General features: G+C 44.3%; 1 protein-coding gene across 5 annotated transcripts in view; it reads left to right on the top strand.

Moving 5' to 3' along the window:
• The window catches only part of CLIP2 (CAP-Gly domain containing linker protein 2), an 82,819-nt gene that overhangs the window by 12,275 nt on the left and 50,674 nt on the right, over positions 1–19,870 (top strand). For all 5 annotated transcript variants that reach the window (XM_030028226.2, XM_030028224.2, XM_030028228.2 and 2 more), the window contains exon 2: positions 4,341–4,562. In XM_030028226.2, the coding sequence (XP_029884086.1) occupies positions 4,451–4,562 (112 nt within the window). In that variant the 5' untranslated portion in view covers positions 4,341–4,450. The remainder of the gene's footprint in view (positions 1–4,340; positions 4,563–19,870) is intronic.

Below are 19,870 nucleotides of genomic sequence, written 5' to 3'. Positions count from 1 at the left end.
AACGAAATCTCTGTGCCTTGCCTAGGGTTTCGTGTTGGGTAAACTCTTCTTACATCTAGATCCATCCAGAAGGAAGCACCAGGCACAGGATGGGATTCAGGCCAACTCAATCTGGTGTCTGGAAACCTGTTCCTGTGTCTTGCAGTTGTTTCACTCAATATGTCGAGGTGAACAGAGCCTTAGATTGGCATATGCCCATGAGGGCTTTCTTCTGGGGAGTGCGCTGTATCTGGGAGTCTGCTTTGTTGCTTATGTCCATCTTGAATGGGATGGTATTTCATGTGGCAAGCAAGTACTAATGTGCCTTGTTGAGGGTAGGAGGGATGGATGAAGCAGAGAAACTTACAGATAAGCCGTATTGCCAAGACTGACAAAGGCTTTTGCTACCAACCCTTGTTTTGTGTTGTTCCTCTACCACATTTGAGAAATAACTGAAGTCTAAGCACCTCCAATTGTTTCTCTGTTTTTAATGTGTGCTGTTCTGATGTCTGGCCAGCATTGTGGATACTTGCATATCCAGATATGTTGCTCCTGGTGAAAGGTATTTTTCGGATGTACATCTGTACTTAGTTGAGAACTGTTCCCCTTTTTGAATCTAAGCCTAGGTGACTCAGATGCAGCTGTCCCCTTTTCTGGTGGAAGAATGGAGAACAGAATATTTTGGTCATTTGCAGCAGGCTTTCATATTGTGCATTCCTGGGATGCTTTCCTTGATTGTGGGAACAGACAGAACCATTCATCCCAGTATGAAAAAACTGCAAGAAGAATCTAGTGGAGATCTAGAAAATCCTTGTAATCTGTGTCATCTTGGAAAAGGAAGAAAAACAAAATAAGCAGAGCTGGTGGCCCTGGAGTATCCACAGGGGCAGATGGGGTTTTTTTTACAGTGTGTCTGGAAAAAATCGCATTTCCATGAAGTTATACAGGAAGGCAAAGCTTACAGCTTGTGCAGGTAATATAAGGGGTAGGAAAGAGAAAATGGCTCATGTGTTTCTTGTGCCACGTAAAGCATCATATTTGCCTGTGTTCAGCATTTACTGCTGGAAACAGACTTTTCAGAAGGTTTCTGTTAATAGAGCCTGTTGGGATGCTGAGGGTACAATTTGTTATCAGGGCAAGTTGTTATCTCTAATGGAGCAGGGCAGTGCCCTGTGGAGATACTGGCCTATGTCCCAGGCCGAGGATATTTCTGCAGCACAAAATCTGCATCACTTGGGAGCTAATGTGGGACTTGGATGGCTTAGGGCAGTGTTGCTCTGGGTGGTGAAGATGACCTAATGGTGTAATTCAGAAGAGCTCCATGCTTGGCTTTCAGAGCTTCCTAAAAATCTGCTCATATATTTTTATGTAGAAGTAGGGGAGAAACTAGTGACAGAGAAGGAGTATCTGTCCCTAGCAGCAGGCATAGGCTTCTTTAAAAATGTCCCAGGCACCTATTTTTATCTATGTATTTCTAACAAGCTGCATTTACAGTAAAATTTACTCAAGTTCATCCTCATTTCCCTGTGTGATAATGAGTGTGTGGGTACACGCTAAGGCAGTCACCCCTGTTTCCTGGCTTTGGTCAGTCTGCAGCTCATGGAGATGAGAATGACACTTCAGATGTGTGAGTTAGCCCCCATCAGACTTCCCTGTGAACCGACATGCGGTGAGCATAGCTGGGCAAGGGGTATCTGGCTGTGATGCAGGGTGATGTTTTGGAAGTTTTTGAATGTGGTATGTGGCATGGAGACCCCAGTGAGTGTGGCTGTGAACTAATTGTGGTGATTGTGTTTCAGGGTAAAAGAAGCTATCTGTTCGGAGGGTGGCTTAATTAGCAGCCTGTGGAGTTCATTTGTTTTTCAGCATTAGTATGTTGAAAGCAAATGTGTTTGCATAAAGGTTTCTGGCAGAAATCTTCTTCATGCAGTGGGAATGCACTTCCTCTTATTTTTCTCCCCCTGCGTAAAAATAAAATCCAGTCATCCTGGGAAGGAGCAGAATATCACAATATCCTGTGACTTGTGTGGCCAGCTATCTTCAGGGATAATGAGTAGTGGAGGGAGAATGAACTGAAGTTCCCTGTCTCCTCATAGATGAGCAGCAAAATAGAGGAACGGACTAAATTCACTGTCTCCCTAAAGCTTATGTGGTTCTCACTGCAAAGTTAGGGATCCAGAGAATCCCTCTAACAGAGGCCTGAAAAACTGTAAAATATTTTTATTCTTCTGGCACCTTTTCCTGCTTAAATTCTTTTATCCTTCCCCCATCTACATTCCTGATTGTGGACTCAACCAGCCATCATGTTTTATCTGGAAGAAATAGCATCCCCAGCTTGTTTAATCTCAAGTACAGCATCAAACCTTGTAACCAAATGGTAGGACTGGGCGATGAGATGTGTAAATCTAGGAGTAAGGGTATATTGTAAAGAGAGCAAACCTTCAGGTTGAAGGTGATAGAGATGGGGTGAGATCTCTTGGTAGAGCACATCACCTGCCAGCAGAAGTGCTAGAAATCCAGTTGCTCTGTAAAATCAAAGCTAGCCTGGGGCAAAATATGTCATATGAGATTGAGTGGGTGGAAGGGAGATGTCTGATGGCTTGACAGATAGGAGGAACCAGGCTGATCAATGTTTCTCACTTCCAGATTCTGTTACTTGTCTCCTTGTTTTATGCTAAACAGAGCTGGAAACCGCAGCCTCCTGTCCAGCTCTGTGACAGCATCTGGTCCTCGCTGGCTCTGTCGCAGGAAGGCTGTTTTCTCTCTTGCTTAACAAGAACTGCTTGCTCTTGTCCATTGTTCCTGCTGCTGGTGATGTGATCTGAGCATCCCACTTCTCATAAATAGCCCTGACTTCTGTGTAAGCTAAATAGTCCCAGTTGGTGCTGTCTGCAGGTATCTGAAGCCACCCCAGGTGTTGAACATCCTTTGTGGGGGACGTGGGGAAGAGACAGGGCTTGATCCCTTGGGTTTTCACTCAGGCTCCCTCCCCAGGCTGTCTCTGCTGATCCCTCCTTTCTTTGTCTCTCTAAGCCGGTGTGGGATGACTGACTCTTACTGCTGAAACACTCTTTGGTGTCTCAGATATTTGTGAGCCCTCAGGAATACAGTTTTGGAATTCTCCTTGCGGTTTTTCCTCCTCCTGTGTCTGCTTGCAGCTTTCCCTGGAGCCCTGCCAGCCCTCCCCTTGCTCTGACCCAGCCTGTGTTGAAATCCTTACTCATGCCTTAATCACTTCCCGTCCCCGCTATTGCAATTCCCCCCTCGCAGCATCTGTAAATCTTTGCTACATTAATTCTCCGGAGTGCTGCCTGCAGCAGGCTACCTCCTTCCTTGGCTCAGGAAGGAGGTCTGGCTGTCCCCTGGCTTCTGGCTGGTCCTTGGTTTGCTCTCCTTGCAATTCCCTTTGCTGTTATGTCGGCGTTGTCCCTGGCTCGCTCTGCCACCACCTTCTTCCCTCTGCATCCCAGCCTGCTCAGTCAGCCCGCCTTAGCTTCCTTTTAGCTGATAGTCTCAATTTTTTGATTGTTTTTCTTTATCCATTAGGAATGTTTTTGCTTTTTTTTTTTTTAAAGCAACTTAGTCATTTCCTTTATTTTTCTTTTCTTGTCATAAAACTTTTTGCTTAAGGAGTTGTGTGGTTGTTAATGCAACATCCTTGCAAGGAATTTGGAGGTTTTATTCCGTTTGCCTACTGGGAAGGGAATGGCATAGGGAAGGATTATGTGACTTCACTAATGAGTAGTTGGTACAGTCATGCTTAGGTTTCAGAAAGGTTTGGGGTTGGTTTGTTGGGGGTTTTTTTCAGTCTTACTGCAAATCCATGGGGTCAGATGCCCTTTTTCTGTAACAAGGTTTGGGATTTGTCCTTAAGGAAAGGAGCCGAAAGCCCCATCTCAGACACTGGCCTCTTCCTCCTCCTGTCAATTTGGAGATGCTGCCCTGAAGTCTGGTGAGAATGGGGGCCATGCACCAAAGGTCTAGTGCTGAGGGTTGGTAGTGTGCCTTTGGTAAGGGCTCTGACAGCAGAACCAGGTCTTGGCTGATGCATGAACTGAGACTTTAGAACTTAAAACCAGTCAACAATTTCAGTTGCTCAAATCCCAAACTGAATTTAAATTCTTGTTTGGTGGTTCTAGGAGGTTTCAGCTTTGGTCCAGGACTCCAGGGTTAAAGTGAGACTGTGAGATTGAGGGAAAGAACATTGAGATGGGAGATGAAGGAAATGATCAGCCTTGTTTTACAGGAGAAGAAATGAAAGATCCTGACTCTCCTACGGCTGTGAGGAGGGAGCTGGGCACTGCTTTCTGGCAGCCTGTTCGGTGCTCTCTGTCTGATTTCTTTGTGCTCTGTTCTCCCAGGTCTGTGACAATGGAAGAAGAGGTCCATCATCGAGAAGCCTGAATGGTAATACCAGGACAGCTCTTTGAGACATTTGCAATACAAGCCTGAGATACATGAGACAGCAAACATGCTGAAGCCAAGTGGACTTAAAATCCCTGGCAGGGCTGGGAAGCACTCCAGCCCGGTGGGACGGGCATCAGGGACCACCGCAGCTGCTGTCACCACTGGTTCAAAAGAAGGTAAGGACTTGATTTGGCAGGGGCATGAGCTGACCCAGGTGATTACCTGGCTTAAAGGCAAAGGCCTTGTGGTGCCAGTGTTCAGTAAGACCTAAAATTCCCTGTCTGTACATGTTTTGATGCATGCTCACAATCAATCTTAGTGTAATGGAGTGAGTAAATGGCCTCTCTCTCCCAACTAATGCATAAACTAGGCAGGTTGTGGAGTGGGTGGGAGACAGATGGATCCTTTCGTGTTTAGGGCTGACAGAGAGAGGTGCTGCCTCCTGTCTTGCTTGTTTGCGTATGCATACCTGTACAGACACTGACATTTGAAGAGCTGGTAATAATTAGGCAGATAGGAACCTCACCCATGACCTTCTTGAACGCTGTCCTATAGCCATTGCTTCTGGCCTCTGATAATGCAAGAGTAGGAACCAGGCACTTAAGGTGATTTGTTCTCTGCTGATTACCTCAAATTAGTGCCTTTGTTTGAACAGAATCATTTGAAGCACTGGGATTTGAATAACGATTTACCTAGACATACATACACACACTTTACTGTCTGTTGGTCTATAGCCAGTGTATACATAAGCTATACAGACTGCCATTATGCAGTATAATTAACACTTCAAAAACATTTGAGATGTGTTTTGCTTAGGACTCATTTTTCTGGCTGCTTTGACTGCTGGGTTGTTTTTGGTTTTTTTTTTTTATTAGATATTTTATTGCTGGCTGGGGTTAAACCATGACAGATATAATTTAGCAAATATTCAAGGTGCAAGTTTTGTTTGTAATGTTTTTTGTTTCACTTTGTTAAAAAAGGCTTTCCTCTTGGTTCTGGGGAAAAGCATCAGGATGATCTATACCCTATCAATCACTTGTACGTTCAGTATATTACACTTTCATTTGAGAATGTTGCTCGTTGCTTGTTGAGGTCTGTCAACCTCTTGTCCCATAATAATTCAGGCCACTGCCCACGTGCCTGGCTACCTTTCTGTATGTTTCAGTCCAAAAATACATAGTGTTTGGCAGAAGCAGGAAAGCCTTGTACCTGTCAGACAACATTTTTAGTATAGGGGATAATATTGGACAAAATTTGCTTTAGCATACTATGACAAATTAGCCTGTGATCATGATGCTGCAAAAATGAGGGTCACCAGACAATGCTATCTCTTGTCAGAGTAATGAAGAAGTGTCAGTTATTTAAACAAAACAAACAAAACCCCCCATCTCTCTGAAGTTTCTCTTGTGCTGGGGCATGTGTCATTGTCCCATGAACACCCTCCACTGAGAGGGTGCTTCAGGCACAACCTCTGCACAGGACTTCCATGCAAAGACACTGCTTGCTGCTGAGAGACCCTGGCTCTGCTCCATCCTTACACATCAGGGGCTCTGCTTTGCTCATGGATTTCTTCAGCTGAGCTTTCTCTTCTTTCAGTGATTGATGGTATATGTATCATCTCTCCCACTCTGTAAATTCTTTCCTTGAACAGTATTGTAAAAGCCATAGTTTTAACTTGGCTTTTTGCACATGTGCAAGGTCTTGTTTGAGGGGCCCGTTGCTGCATGAGATCATGGGCTGAGTTCCAGATCCTTTGGTGTAATACAGCATTGTAGGGAATGGAGCAACACTGCTCTTTGGCTGAGGACTTGGCCCTAGATGTACAGATAAACATTTGAATTGCACTTTTCTGTGTTTGATTGGGTTTTGATATTAGAAAGACTAATTTCTTAATTTAGTATCCAAATCAAAGATACTGAAGTCTCCTTTATGTTTGTTTGCTAGACGGAAGCACAAATTGACAAAGGAAATTTTTAGTGTAAGGTTTATAGGTTAGGCTGTTTATTTTGAAGTTATCCCCCAGACCTGTTTCTGTATTTCCCCCTAGTTTCTCCTAGCACAGAGAAATGAACTTGAAGGACTCCAGTGAAGTGACTGTTTAGCTACCAGCTGTGAATCTCTAAAGGTGCTTCATGCTGGATTTATAATTGCAGTGCAGTGTGGAGTTATTTTCAGTTGATTTTTATCACTTAAAAAAAAAAAAAAAAATCAAAACACAAAACGAGGGAGAAGATCCGAGGCCTGTCTTCCCCTTGGAGGCTTTGCACAGAGGCGTCTCGGCAAACACAGTCGGTGCGTGTGTTGCAGTATGAAAGAGTTAGTCAGCACTGATAGTAAGCATGGGGGTCCGATGCAGCCTTTCAGCTGAATGCAGTACTTGTTTGCTGGAGCTTCTTTGTGCCTTGTTGAGCTATAGCCATCTGTCACTGTGATAGATGTGCAGCAAAGCCAGCTGAGCGTGGGCAGAATCTGCACCAAACTGAGTTTACCTTTGCCTGAGAAGTTCTAAAATGAGTTTTGTTCCTGGAAAAATGTGTGTATGGAGATGGGGAGAAGTCTTGGGATGGTGGGTTGGTACTGTGCAATCACTGTGCTGTGAGCCGTGCTGCTGTTCCTCTGCCTCTCAGGATGGTGCAGGGGGCTTTCGGGAGTTGCAAAGCTGCTGGAGCAATGACAGCACTGAGCTACTCCTACCTGGAAGGTGAGAACAGAGCACAACGGGGCTGTTTACCCAGTGTGTGCTAGGTGGATAGCTGCGATAGGGCTCGTAGCATCATCTTTGACGTCATCCCTAGCATCATCATCTTGCTCCATATCCTGCACAAGAGCTACTGCTGTGTCTATGTGTAACCTATACCTGCTCTTCTTCCTGCAAAGGCCTGGCCAGCCCCTCGCTGCCTCCTGCTCCTCTCCTTTCCAATGATAATCTGAAGTGGTGAGCAAAGCATGCATCCCAAAATCCTGTTGACTTGCCTATGTGCCCCTTTCTGAGAGTGGCAGCATCTGTGCTGGCTGTGGGGCCCAGCCGCAGCACAGACGAGCATGAGATTCAGCCTTTGGCAAGGAAAAACTCCAAGAGAAAATATTCTTTTTACTGTCAAAGTGGTTTAATTCTATTTCAGAGCCCAGTGTCCACATCATTAAAATCCTAACCACAGCAGGCACTGACGTAAACTTTGAGGATGCCTGCAGCCAAAGGATCTGGTGGTAGATGGCCATGGAGATTGGATTTCATTACCTTTCCTGGGATTAATCAGGTCTGGGCCACTGGAGGGTGATGGAGCTTTGCCCCATCCTCACCCTTCTGTCTTGCTGACCTGCATCACTCAGCCTCTGGCCTCTAAGTGCATCACTGCTGTTAATTCACAGCATTACTGATAACCCAACTTTATCAAGAGGAGGTAACTATATGCCAGCCTGAGGGCTGTTAGATCTGGTAGTGTGCAGTCAGCACTGGGTGCTTTCCCCAGTGTCATGGCGTTGGAGCCTTTCTAATGTACAGAGGGACAATGGGAGAGATGAAGAGGCTGAAAACAATTTTCTTTTGTGTATTTAATGTCAATACTGCAAAAGGCTTTTTCTGCTTTTCTTTCCTCTTCTGTCACTGTCCAGGAAAGTGCTTTCATGTGATGTATCGGGTGTCTGCTGGGATGGAAAGCTCCTCTAAAGATACCAAGCTTTACATCAGGTCTTAAAAACTTGCATGAAGGAGGCTGTATGCGAGGCATTAGAGAAGCCCTGCAGAAACCATGAGCTCTGCTCTGTGCTGTCTTTGAATGTTTCCATGAGCTCTGTGAACTGTGTCTGTGCAATGAGAGTCCTTCCTGGGAGACTGTCAGGGTTTGCCTGACTCCAGGGGGATCTGAGTGCACTGGATTTTTCTGAACTCATGTGTTGCCTCCACACTTACCTGTCTCTTGCCAGAAATGCCAAAGGAGATTTCTCCATTTTCTTAGGCATTTGGTGAACCACCTGAGCCCTGCAGATTGATGGAAGAAAACCAGTGTGGTTTGGATTACAAAATACAGAGCTGCAACATTGATCTCTATGAATTTGCTACTTTGGGGGAAGACAGAAATCTCAAAAGCTTGAAATATAGTTGCAGAAGAAAACCATAATCTAATGAAGCACAGAATTAAACTGCAACAATGTAGTCTGTTGGCTCTGAGCTGTCTCTTGGCTCTGGTAGCCTGGGGCTGGCTCAGAAAGACCCCACATTGAGGTTATATCTTCCAGACTGGGTGTCAAAAGAAGGTTCTCATTCTCCAGTTGTACCTGAGAGTTGTCAGAGAGCCATTAGATACAAATGAATTTTGAAAAGCTTCACACTTTCTTCCTCCTACCTTCCCATAAGCTGATCAGTCTTGTCTGCAAAAGTGTAAGTAGATGTACTTTCCTTTATTCTTAGTCTGGAATACACAAAGGTGCTTTGATTTCTTCTTTCTCTTTTCCCCAGCGCTCTGTTCATATTCTTTTGTAGAAAGTCAAGTGTCTCTCATCCATCTCTCATCTCTCTTCCTTTCCCAGGCAGTGGAGTTGTACCCTGTTAAACATTTCCATGTAATCTTGACAGCTCACATCTTATGTAACAGGACAGAGGCTTGATGCAGATGTAAGATGCTGTGTGTGCCTGTATACATAATTTCACAATTCATGGCTGTAGGTTTCTGTAGAGACCAAATATAATGTAGTCATAGCATGTGTGTCAAGCTGGCTCAGAATATCAGAGTTATTTTCCCTGAAAACTTATTCAGAGCCCCTGTTTCCTACCAGCTCTTGGAGTGTCCTCTTCGAACTTTCTGAGAGTGGAGAGTTATTGTGTCTCCTACCTGAGCTGGTGCTTTCAAAGACCCATGAGGTATAAGGGCTTTTTGTGGTGATATTCTGGGTTAGGTGCATTGGCTTCTTGTGGGTGGGGTTTGTTTTGTTTGTTTGTTTTGGGTTTTTTTTTTGTTTTGTTTTGTTTTGGGTTTTTTTTGAGAGAGCTGAAATGGTCACTTCCACTGAAAGTCAGTGGGGGACTGGTGAATTCTTGGAAAATGTTAGCTTTGATGAGTGGTGACCATGATGACTATCCCCCTCCCTTCTCTCCCATAAAGCTGCAACAATGGAAAAAATAAGTTCTGCTGCTTTGTGGTAACTATTTTCCTTAAAACCAGACTGAAAATTCATCTCTAGCTGTCTCAGGAGAGGATTTCCCACAAATGCGTTGGCTTATTTCCCATGCTTCAAGTAAAGAAAGTTACTGCTCTCAACCCCATGTGCAAGAGAGGTTTCTGTGCAAAAGGTGTGGGTCACTGGTAAAGGGCTCAATATAATGTTTGGATTTCTTGTTACTTGCAAAGCTCATATGTCTTGGTTTCTCTCCCACCCTCCTCCTGGAAAAGCCTGCTTTTGCCTGGAGTTGCAAGATGGTGAGAATGGAAGCTATGATGAATAGGTCCACACAGCCTTCCCAGCTGGTGGAACAGGTGAAAGCCGCTGGGAAGGGAAACGTTCACATTTCAGAGTGGTTTTTGTCTGCTCAGAGCAGCATTAGAGTAACTTGGTTAGAGGAGAAAGTGTTCCCTTTCATACTGCATTTTGTTGTCAGCTGGCTCTGGTGTTCATTTACAGTGCTTTTTATGGTTCTTAAATCTCTTCTTCAATTAAAGAATTCTGGCAAAAGGGGGAGGAAAAAAAGGAAAATTAGTATTTGCAGATGGAGCTGGGCAACACTGGGACTTCAGCACTGGAGGCAAAAAAGCTTAAACCTGTTACATTTTCTGAGACTTAAATGCATCCCGTCTGAATCCAGCCTAGATCTTGAATTTTACAGATGGATCCTGTCTTTCTGAACGGGCAGGTGCAAGTATCTGACCTGAATATCGTATTTAGGCATGGCTATGAGTATCAAAACTGTTTTTCAGCAGGTGCCCAGTTTTATTGCCAAAAACTATACTTTGATAGCTAAGCTATACAGCATTGCCAGGTATGTACGTTATTTTTGATGAAAAATAAGGGCACAGAACTATTAATATTTGCTGGCGTAATGTCTGCCTTTGCAAACACTGTATGACACTTTTGTTCACTAAAAATAAAAGCAAAGTGGACTGGAGTGCTCACAGGGCCATTAAAGAGCACTAGATGACTGGCTCCACAGGGTAATTAAACTAAGTATGTTGTAATGAGGGTTTTATAAGCCTGAGCTGTGCTAGTTATTGGGCTAGGTAGTTGTGCTTGGTTTCTGGTTGCTAATCAGCTGAGGCTGGTTACATCCTGGGGGATAGTTACTGCTGTGCTGAGGGGGTGAGCTTCATGTTGTTCAGGCAGCAGCTGGGACGGGGTTTGCTGGGTGCAGTCACTGAGTTTGCGTTAGGGGGCATGCGTGATCAGAGCTGTCACTCCAGCCTGAATGTGATCAATCACTCCTAGCATAGGAGAATAAGAAGAGGCCAACAGAGGGCTGGACAGACTGGACTCCGTGGGTTACAACCCAGGTCCCTCTTCACAATTAAAGGAGGTTTCCTTTGAAAATTGTGTGGCATAATGTTTTTATCAGGGTTGAATTTGGGTTTGAGTCTCCTGGAAGGGAGTTAAATTTATTTTCTGATTTGTTTTCTAGAAATGCAGTTATCTTCTGAGGACTGCTTCTAGTTTCGGAGACTCAGCAATTCTATATGGATAAGTCTCTTTGTGTACATCTAGGCCCCATCATTAATGAGCTATACCTGTATGAATTCTGCTGGAGGGGTCTAAATCTCACCACCGCCTTTGCTCCTCTGTAGGATTAGTGCCTTGCTCTTACCTTCCTCAGTGGGAAATCTTTGTTCCTTTTTATTTATCTGCAACAGGGTTAACAGCAACATCTTGGTAAATTAACTTGGAAATCAGTTGTTCACCCCTCAATTTTTGCAGGATTTTGTTGGAGTAAATTGGCTGGATGTATAGCAAGAAGTAGTAATTTCTGTTGCCTCCAGGATTATTTTGCAGTAAAACAGAGGGAGGGAAGGTGTCCTTGATGAGGAATTCACGCCTCGGTAATAAGAGAGAGCTTGGGCAGGTTACTCTCAGGTAATCATTGATGGTTTGGCAGTGTCTTAACACAGGCTTTTTTATAAAGCTGCAAGAAAGAGTGTTGAGGCTGCCTGGTTTTGTGTCAATCTATTAATTCTCATTCCCAAATAAATATGAAAGACACTAAACTACTGTTTTGTCTGAAACAAAAGAAATGGGATTGTAGTGTCCTGAGCAGCTGATTGACTGACACAGACATAGGGAGCTAATTCTTGTCTATTCAAAGGCTTTGTGGCTCTTGATTAATATTAACTTGGGGTGTTGTGCATTGGCAAATTGAGAGAAAAGACCCCACGTTGTGGGGCCAGAGGCTGCTATTATTTCTAGCAAACATTTGTTTTTGCTGTTTTGCTTCAGCCCTCACGGAGCGATAGGTATTGTCAGCTGCCATCTGAGTGCTGTCCTCAATTAAATCCATGCTGCAAGCGTGAATGGATATTCCTTGAGTCAGATTAGTGATTGTTGCTGGAAGTGCGTCATCGGTGTCTGTGAAGTTTGATTAGGTCTTGCTTTATCTTAACGGGTCTGTGTACACAGCATGTTCTGTTCCTAGGGGAATTGGGAGGACAAGGTGCCAACTAGTGTGTGTTAATCAAATGCCTCTGACTACTATAGTATCAGCAGATTATCTATCAATTAGTAGTAAGAGCTACAGTATCCACATACACACAGACAGTCATCTGTTCAAGAAGTTATCAGATATCTGGAAGAAAACAAGAGTATGTTTTCAAGGGCTGTACAGGAAAAAACTGCAAATGAGAGTTGCAGGTTTGCTGATTTAGGATTGATGTACAGCTCAAGTGAAGAAGTGAGGCTGGGAGCGGAACCATGGTGGCTGACGGTCAGTGCAGCTGAGGCGTAGGAACTGTGACAACCACTGGAGCAGCTTTGCTTAGTGATTGTTAGAGCTTGAGCGTGTTTGTTCATCGCTGCTGTGGGGTGACTGAAGTGCCCTGCGTGTAGGTCACATCACTGTACAAATCCACTTGCTTGTGGACGCTGATGTTCTTGTGAGACCCTGCAGATTTGCTTCTAATCCCCACTGCGTATCCAGAAGCCAAATGTTTTCTGGCGCGGTTGTGGACCAACCGTTTGACTATTTGCATAGGGCTTGTGTTCAGCTCACATGTCCCTTTCATGAGCCACTCTGTCTGCCATCCTGCAGTTTGAAATACATTTTGTACTGAGGTTTCTAGGCGGGGGTGTTGGAGGTGGTGGTTCCCCTCTTGAAGAGGGAAAGGACCTTTGGCAGCATTCGTCTCCCAAGGAGAAGTGGTTTGATGCATTCTAAGCAATATAAAAGGGCATTGAATCAATCTTGATTTAATCAGCTTTACAGGTGACATCTAGAGACAACTGGGAGTCTGATTTTAATTGTCTTAATCATTAGATGCTCTTAGAAGGATTTGATATAGTTAATCCTTAATATTCAGTGCACTCATTGTAGAATGAGATGCGAGCACACACTGAAGGCATATGGAGGTCAGACGCCCTCCTGCTCGCTCTGTCTGTAGCTCCTCGCAGAACAGCAGGGAAAGAAAATCTGCTTCCCACAGATGTTCCGCTTATGGTGGTTTGACTATAATGAACCAAATCCTATTCAGCTGGGCTGGTGTAAGTCTGCAGTAATATCAGAATGCTTGCGGTTACACCCATCAGAGTAAGGGTGCAGCTTCGGGGCAGAATCTGCTCCCGCATGTTCTGCCTCGAACAATTGATCTGATCCTGCAAAAGCAGATTAATCATTAGCAGCCTGAGCCAATATTCATTGAAATCAAAAGAGAGATTCCCTTTGGCGTAGATGGATTTGGGATGAGAATCCATAGGATTACAGTGACATCAGACTGTGTCTAAGTAGTATTGGCTATTGGTTGGATCTGACCATTGCACACTGATCCTGCATGTGAGCATCCTCCATGCAAGCAGTTAAATAGGTGAATTGGTCTCCACAAAAGCCTTAAAATATTTAAAATACAGATATTTTTCTCTATTTATTTTGAGTTCAGTAGGATGTTTACTTTTTTTTATAAAGATGCTAGAAAGTAATATCCCCTTAAAAGAGAGAAGTTGTTTTTTATACAGTAGTGAGGTCTGTAAGATAAACGGCATGTATCGCAATGCTCACTATAAAATAATAAGAGTTGTCAAAATTGGGCTGAGACTTCAGCAACTCCATTTAGAACACAGTTGATGGTCTCTACTACAAAATGTGACTGTTTCGGCAATGCTGTTTCCAGCACAGTAAATGTGTGTCCTGTGTGCTGTGTCCGGGTCATGGATGGCCTGGAGGATGCAGAAGAGCGCTTTACTTGCATGGTCTTCCCTACAGAATTCTTTGTGAGAAAAGAAATATTTGTGTATGGAGATTTTAAATGGTTGCAGAGGAAGGCAGTGATGAACTTTGCCACGAGTACCTCTTAAAAACTGAACATGCACTGAAAATTCAGGAATTAATTTGTGTGATCTAGCGTACTGCCAGTGCTCTAATATGCAGGGCAGTGTTACGCAGGAGTTAACTGCTGCTACAAGAGTGTTCCCAAGCTGCTTTATGAATTCCTACCAAGCGCAAGCTGTAAGTCATTCTCACTTTCTGTAATTATAAGCCTGCTATGCACATATGAAACCTCTCTGTTTAGACACTCCAAATGCTTCACCACCACCTGTGAAGCCTGGGGCTGTGAGGTAGGTCAGTATTATCTGTGTTTTACACACCAGACAATTTAAGAGAACTAGGTCTTGCTGCATGTCATCCTGTGAGTCAGAGGTGAAAGCAGAACAGTTATCCTGGCCAGCAGGTTTTTCTGGCCTTTTGCCCTCCCGGTCCTGGCACCAGGAGCAGCAGCTTCCCTCTCTGACGCTGCTTCCCGTAGTCCTTTTCATTGACTAAAGTCCTGTGCCTGTAAACATTAATGCATTTGTAATTCGGCTGAGGGTACACACTCATTGAGCATATAAGGTGTCTCAGTCCCACACTTGGGGCGTGCTTGTCTTATTTCAGACTTAAACCTGTACAGTTTTTTAGGATTCACATCCCTGAAGATGACAGGAGCCTTATGTATTGTTTATGTCACAGAATTGCTTATTGCAGAATATTATATTTGGAGGTATTTGCTCAAAAAAAACCTGCCAGAAATTAAAGGGCTTGATGCAGATTTTGAACAAAAAATTCCAGATAAGGATGGTATGATGTTGAGAAAATCCTGACCCCTAAAAAGGGCTTGGGGACATCATCCTCACTTGATTGACTGTTGTCCTGGCCAGGTGTGTTTGGAGGATAAAAGCACAAAACTGATTATCTGATAAACTTTTGAAGAAGTGGCATAAGAGAGAGGGATAGTTCACATCTGAGTCTTTCAAACCAGTAAGATATGCTGGGATTGGGAGCATACTGTGTGCTCAAGAGTAGTCAGGGTGCCTGGTGGGACCATGTGCTGAGATTTTTGTACAGCTCAACTAGTCAGCTCCCACAGCTTTGTCCGTGATCTCTCACTTCACATTATGGTTTTCACTACCACCACCGCTTCTCACTTCACCCACCATCACTCCTGGAAGGGTGTAATGTATCATTGCTGGTGATCACTGAGACATAGCTGTTGCGTTTGAGATACCTGCTGTGAGTTTCTATGTTCATATCATAGCTCAGATATCTTTTAGGGTCAGATCTGGATCATGGTCATGTTTTTTTCTCAAAAAAAAAAAAAAAAAAAAAATTAGACATCCACTGCAAATAGGTGATTTGGATTTTCTGCAAACAGTGCCTGTTCGTGTACAGCTCATTGCCTTTTGAATTGGATACTTAGCTGTTTAACCCAGATATTCGGAATAAAGTAGATGACTCAGTGTTAATCTGCTCTTAAATATCCTTTTTATTAGATTAGACAAAACAAAAACAGCCCAACAAACTGTGCATTCTGCATAGCGTGGATCTGTGTACAATCAGTCTATTGTGTGACTTTCATGGGAGATGTATAGTCTGAGCAATCTGCACATGGATGTATGGCTGCAAAAATAAACGGCCGATGAAGTAATGAATCAAAGCTGCGTTTCAGCACAGTGCAGCCCTAGGGTTGGGCACAAGTTTCTTTGGCAATTAAGAGATGTTGGTCTTTACCTCTCCTACAGTTCCCCTGGGATCCTGGGGATGCTGCAGATGGCCCCTAAAGTGTCCCTCTCTCAGGGAAGTTGGATGGATGATTCAAAGGGATGATATAAGTGTATTGCTGTTGTGTTTCTACTGAGAAGGGACAAAACCTACATACAAGACAGAAAGCATGGTGCATGCCTTTCTGCTGATACCATCCCAGTGGTTCAATTAACAGTGACTTAACTCTCTGCTGTCTTCCACGCTAACTGGTTACACTGAAAACAAGCCTCTCCTAGCATGCTGATAAGGAGCTAACCAAGCATCCTCCCTTGTTATTACATGTCAGGTGTTAAATCTTTGTACTTTTCCCCTCAAGACTAGCTGCAGACAGGGCATGAGAAAGTACCTTTCATAGCTGCAGGCTGTGAGCTCTTGCAAAGAGCAATCACTGTGAAGATTAGCCCAACTCCTGCCAGAGGGAAGCAGAGCAAAGTAATATCCAAAACTCAGAGAAAAGCTTGTGCTTGTACCTAGGAAATGTTTCTGAGGGTCAGCAAGTAGAAATAAGAAGTTGGTATCACTGAAGAGAGAAAGAGTAGGGAAGATCTTACTGATGTGGTCTATTGCTACATGTCTAGCCCTTCACATGGGAAAGACCTCCCAGGTGCCATCAGATCACTCGCCTGAGCTCGTAACTTCCAGCTGCTCAAATACACCCCTGGCTTGAATTAAAGGATGCTTTAAGCTTGAGCTGGAGGCATGTAGGCCTCCGAAGTGCTGCTGGTCCTGAGCTGATAGTGCAGCAGGAGCATGGGTATGAGCGGCATGGCTCATCAGCTGTCATGCCAGGCAAAATGCTGCGCTACAGTAAAGCTGACCTGACTTGAACAGGGTAACCAGATAATCTGAGCGCTGTAAGGATGTAAGAGAGAGTTATGATGCTTGTTACATAGCTGGAGTAAGTACTATGCCCAAAGGCAGTCTATGCCAAAGTCAGAGTCAAACTAGGCTCCCTCCTGGTCATCTAACCTTCCTTTCCCTGGGTTGTTAGAGGTACGGCCAGTCTGCTTGTGCATGGCTGCACAGGTGGTGTCCTGTGAGTAAATACTCTGAGTTACGCACACACAGCAACTTTTCCTGCATCACATTCCCTGTACAGACTGTTGTTCTTGGAGCTGCTGATCCCCTGGTCTGGCTCCAGTCTGATCATAAAGTAATAATTACTCTCTTGAATGGACCAAGCCAGGCTATTTTTTGGTATCTTCTGCATTTTATTGGTAGTGAGCTACTTCCATCATTTCTGAGTGAATAAGTCAATGGCCTTTCTGTGTGCACCTGCTTGAGCAATGTACTGCTTGGCTGCTCATCTCTTTCAGTTAGTGCTGTAGCTGGTTAGGAATGGCACCAGAGTCCATCTGAGTGTGTTTTATGTGGGAATGATGCCTGAGCAAAAATCCTACACTTAAAAAGGCTGTGAATTGATTGCTTTTCTGGTGGAGAGAAAGCACTATGCTTTGCTTGGCTGCTCTTTACAATGTTTGGTACTCAAGATAAATTTCTCCAGTTCAGAAGGTGTCCTGAGACTGCTCCTCTCTCTGTGCTAGTGCCAGTGCTTTGCCTGGGAAATCGTTTATAAATGTCTCATTAAAGACCTGTGTCTGCCTCCTTTTCTTTCTTTTTGTCATCGGATCAGCTCACTGAGAGCAGCTGTCTTCACTTCCGTAATAGCAGCCCTGAAACCGCGCTTGTGCCTTACAAATTCCCACAGCCTAAGAAACCGCGGACAACTGTGCACGTATGTATGTGCTGGGGTTTGCAGACATGGCGGGTTTAGACTGAGCTCGTTCCCAAGCTTTTCCATGCTTCTTTGAAAAGAAAAGACTCTTAAGAAGTTAGCTTTGTGCTAGATTTATAAAGAAGCTGAACATATGGTGTGACTTCAGCTATGCAACCGGAGAGCTGGAGATGCATGTGAGGGCGTACTGGTGATTCGAGGGGAGGTTGTGTTACGCAGTGCATCGCTTGGGCTGCTGGAAGGAAGCTCACCGTGCGGGGTAGGAGCCATCCCTGTAAGTGTATCTCCCCCAGTTGGTGTTCTTGCTCTCGGGGCTGTCTCATGGGTTACCACCATACTGGGCTACCCCAGGCTGCTTTCTAATGCTCCTTTCTGTCCTTAAGTCTTTTAGTAGTTGCAATGGTCTGGGCAAGGTAACAGTTTGGATATGGGGCTGGGGGGACAGGACTTATTGAATCTTTACAGCTAAGGGCTTGTTTAAACAGAAAACTATATCCTCTAGTTAGAATAAGCTATGGTGAATAAAGTGAATAATGCTTCCAAGTGGGATATTCTCTAGTTGAAGTGATTTTATTATTTATTTATGGAAGAATGAAGCCTGTATTATTCCATAATACACCAGGGGTTACTTTAAATACACCAGGGGTTACTTTAGCATCGACTTAGTTTTTCAAATGTGTCTGTGACTTATTTTTAGAGGCAGGGGGTGGCACAAGCTGGGGAGGAAAGCATGCGTGCTCTGTTCTTTTTGTCAAACCTAAAACACTCTTAAAATTGTGGTATTTTTGTTTTCATTATTTTCTGGGAAATCAGGGTGCTGCGCCGGAGGTGTGATAGATGGACCCTGTTTTCAGACTGGAAAATGTTGAATAGTGTATTGAAACATGAATGTTGAAAGAATATACTTACGGTTTTAAAAATAATAATTATGTAAAAATTAAGACTGTAAACTTGAGATGAATAGATCCATCCATATGCTGCAAGTTAATTATCCCTCGGTGAAAGAAACCTTGTGCATTTTCTACTAGTCACTTGCCTCCCTAGTGCCCTGTGCTGCTGAAACCTATCTGCTCTGCATGTTTTGTTGCATACCATTGTTTATTTGAAAAACTTAAAATCCTCACACATGGCAAATGCATATCTTTGCTGTTCATTTTTTTTTTTTTTTTTAAGAATTACACTGGATCTGCTATAGCATAGCTGGTAAACCCCAGGGTCCTCTATGCCTCCTGTCTCCAGCGGGCACCAAGAATGCACGTCTTGCCTGTGGCAGAGCAGATTTCGTACCAGTCAGCCTCTTGAATGAGACCTTTATAAGAAAGCCTTTGTTCAGTATGTCTGAGGTTCAGTGCCCTTCCCAGCTGCCCTTGTGAAGACAAATATCTGCCTCAATGGGCATCTCCTTGCATTCGGTACAAAGTAACTTTGCAGTGGTTCTCATTCGATTTTGCTTGCTCATTCATAATTCTTGTTCACTTTTTTATTGCCCTCTTTTCCTTCTTCCTCATCACAGGTTTCTTTCTAGGTATGTCTCCTCTCTTCAAAGGAGCTAGAGCCAGTGATGCTGAAGTTGTATCAGATCTTAATATCTATGCCATGGGTGTTATTCCAGGGGGACAGCAAGGGCAATAGATTTCCAGGGTGCCAGATGCAGAGCTTGTCTATGTGCCAGATTGCAGCCCCAACTTTTCAGCTTTGAACTTGCAGAGCTTTCAGTTGTTGTTTCCAAGTCAGCCATAAATCCCTCGGGCTGCTTCCTCCCACAGTGTGCTGCCAGGCATTTGGCTATTGCCTGAAAAGCATTGCTTTCTCTCGCAGTCACCTCTTCCCTCTATTTCTGCCTTACCCTGCAGTTTGAAAGGGCTGTGATAAATCTTGCAGAAAACAGCTGCTTTGTTGTTGTGCTTGATAATTTGAATTTGGGTATGGCGGAGTGGGCTGGCTCTCACTTGATTGCCAACAACGTCATGTTTATGTAATCCAAGCTGCTTTGAGAAGCTCCAATCCCTGTGTGGGAACCTAGAAATTACATGTGGTGAGGCCTCACCATCACTGAGCGCTGTGAAGGCAGCAAGCAGCCAGCCCTTCTGCCGTGGGAGACCTCGTCAGCCTGCGTGGCTGCTGCTGCCGAGGCTGCCAAGTGAAGCCCCGTCTCCCTGCCTGCGCAGGTGGCAGCTCCCAGAGCTGCAGCAGGCTGTGCCTCCTTGTCTCTTGCCTGGTAGACCAGCTACTGTAGTCGATAAGGACGAAGGCTTGAGTCTTTGACAACAGATGCTCTGGACTGTCCTTCTTCGTTCCCTTCTCTGTAGGGGAAGCTCTAATCAGCTCTGCTCTCCATTGGTTAGTGAATTTCTGTAGTGTTATGCTTGGAGATGAAATGGCATTGCAGACCCAGAGAGGCTTACAGTAGTTGCAATGTAAAAGCAATGGGTAAAAAACACAGAGCCAGGAGCTGATAGGTACTTGGTTGTAAAGACAACGCACTGCTATTCTACACCTCTGGCTTGTAGTGGAGGGTGGTGGTCTGTTGAATGGGAAAGTATCATCCA

Source organism: Aquila chrysaetos, chromosome 10 (assembly GCF_900496995.4).
Source record: "Aquila chrysaetos chrysaetos chromosome 10, bAquChr1.4, whole genome shotgun sequence".
Classification (NCBI taxonomy): Eukaryota; Metazoa; Chordata; class Aves; order Accipitriformes; family Accipitridae; genus Aquila; species Aquila chrysaetos.
The sequence above is the reverse complement of the archived record's forward strand: the minus strand, read 5'-3'. Positions and strand labels throughout refer to the sequence as shown.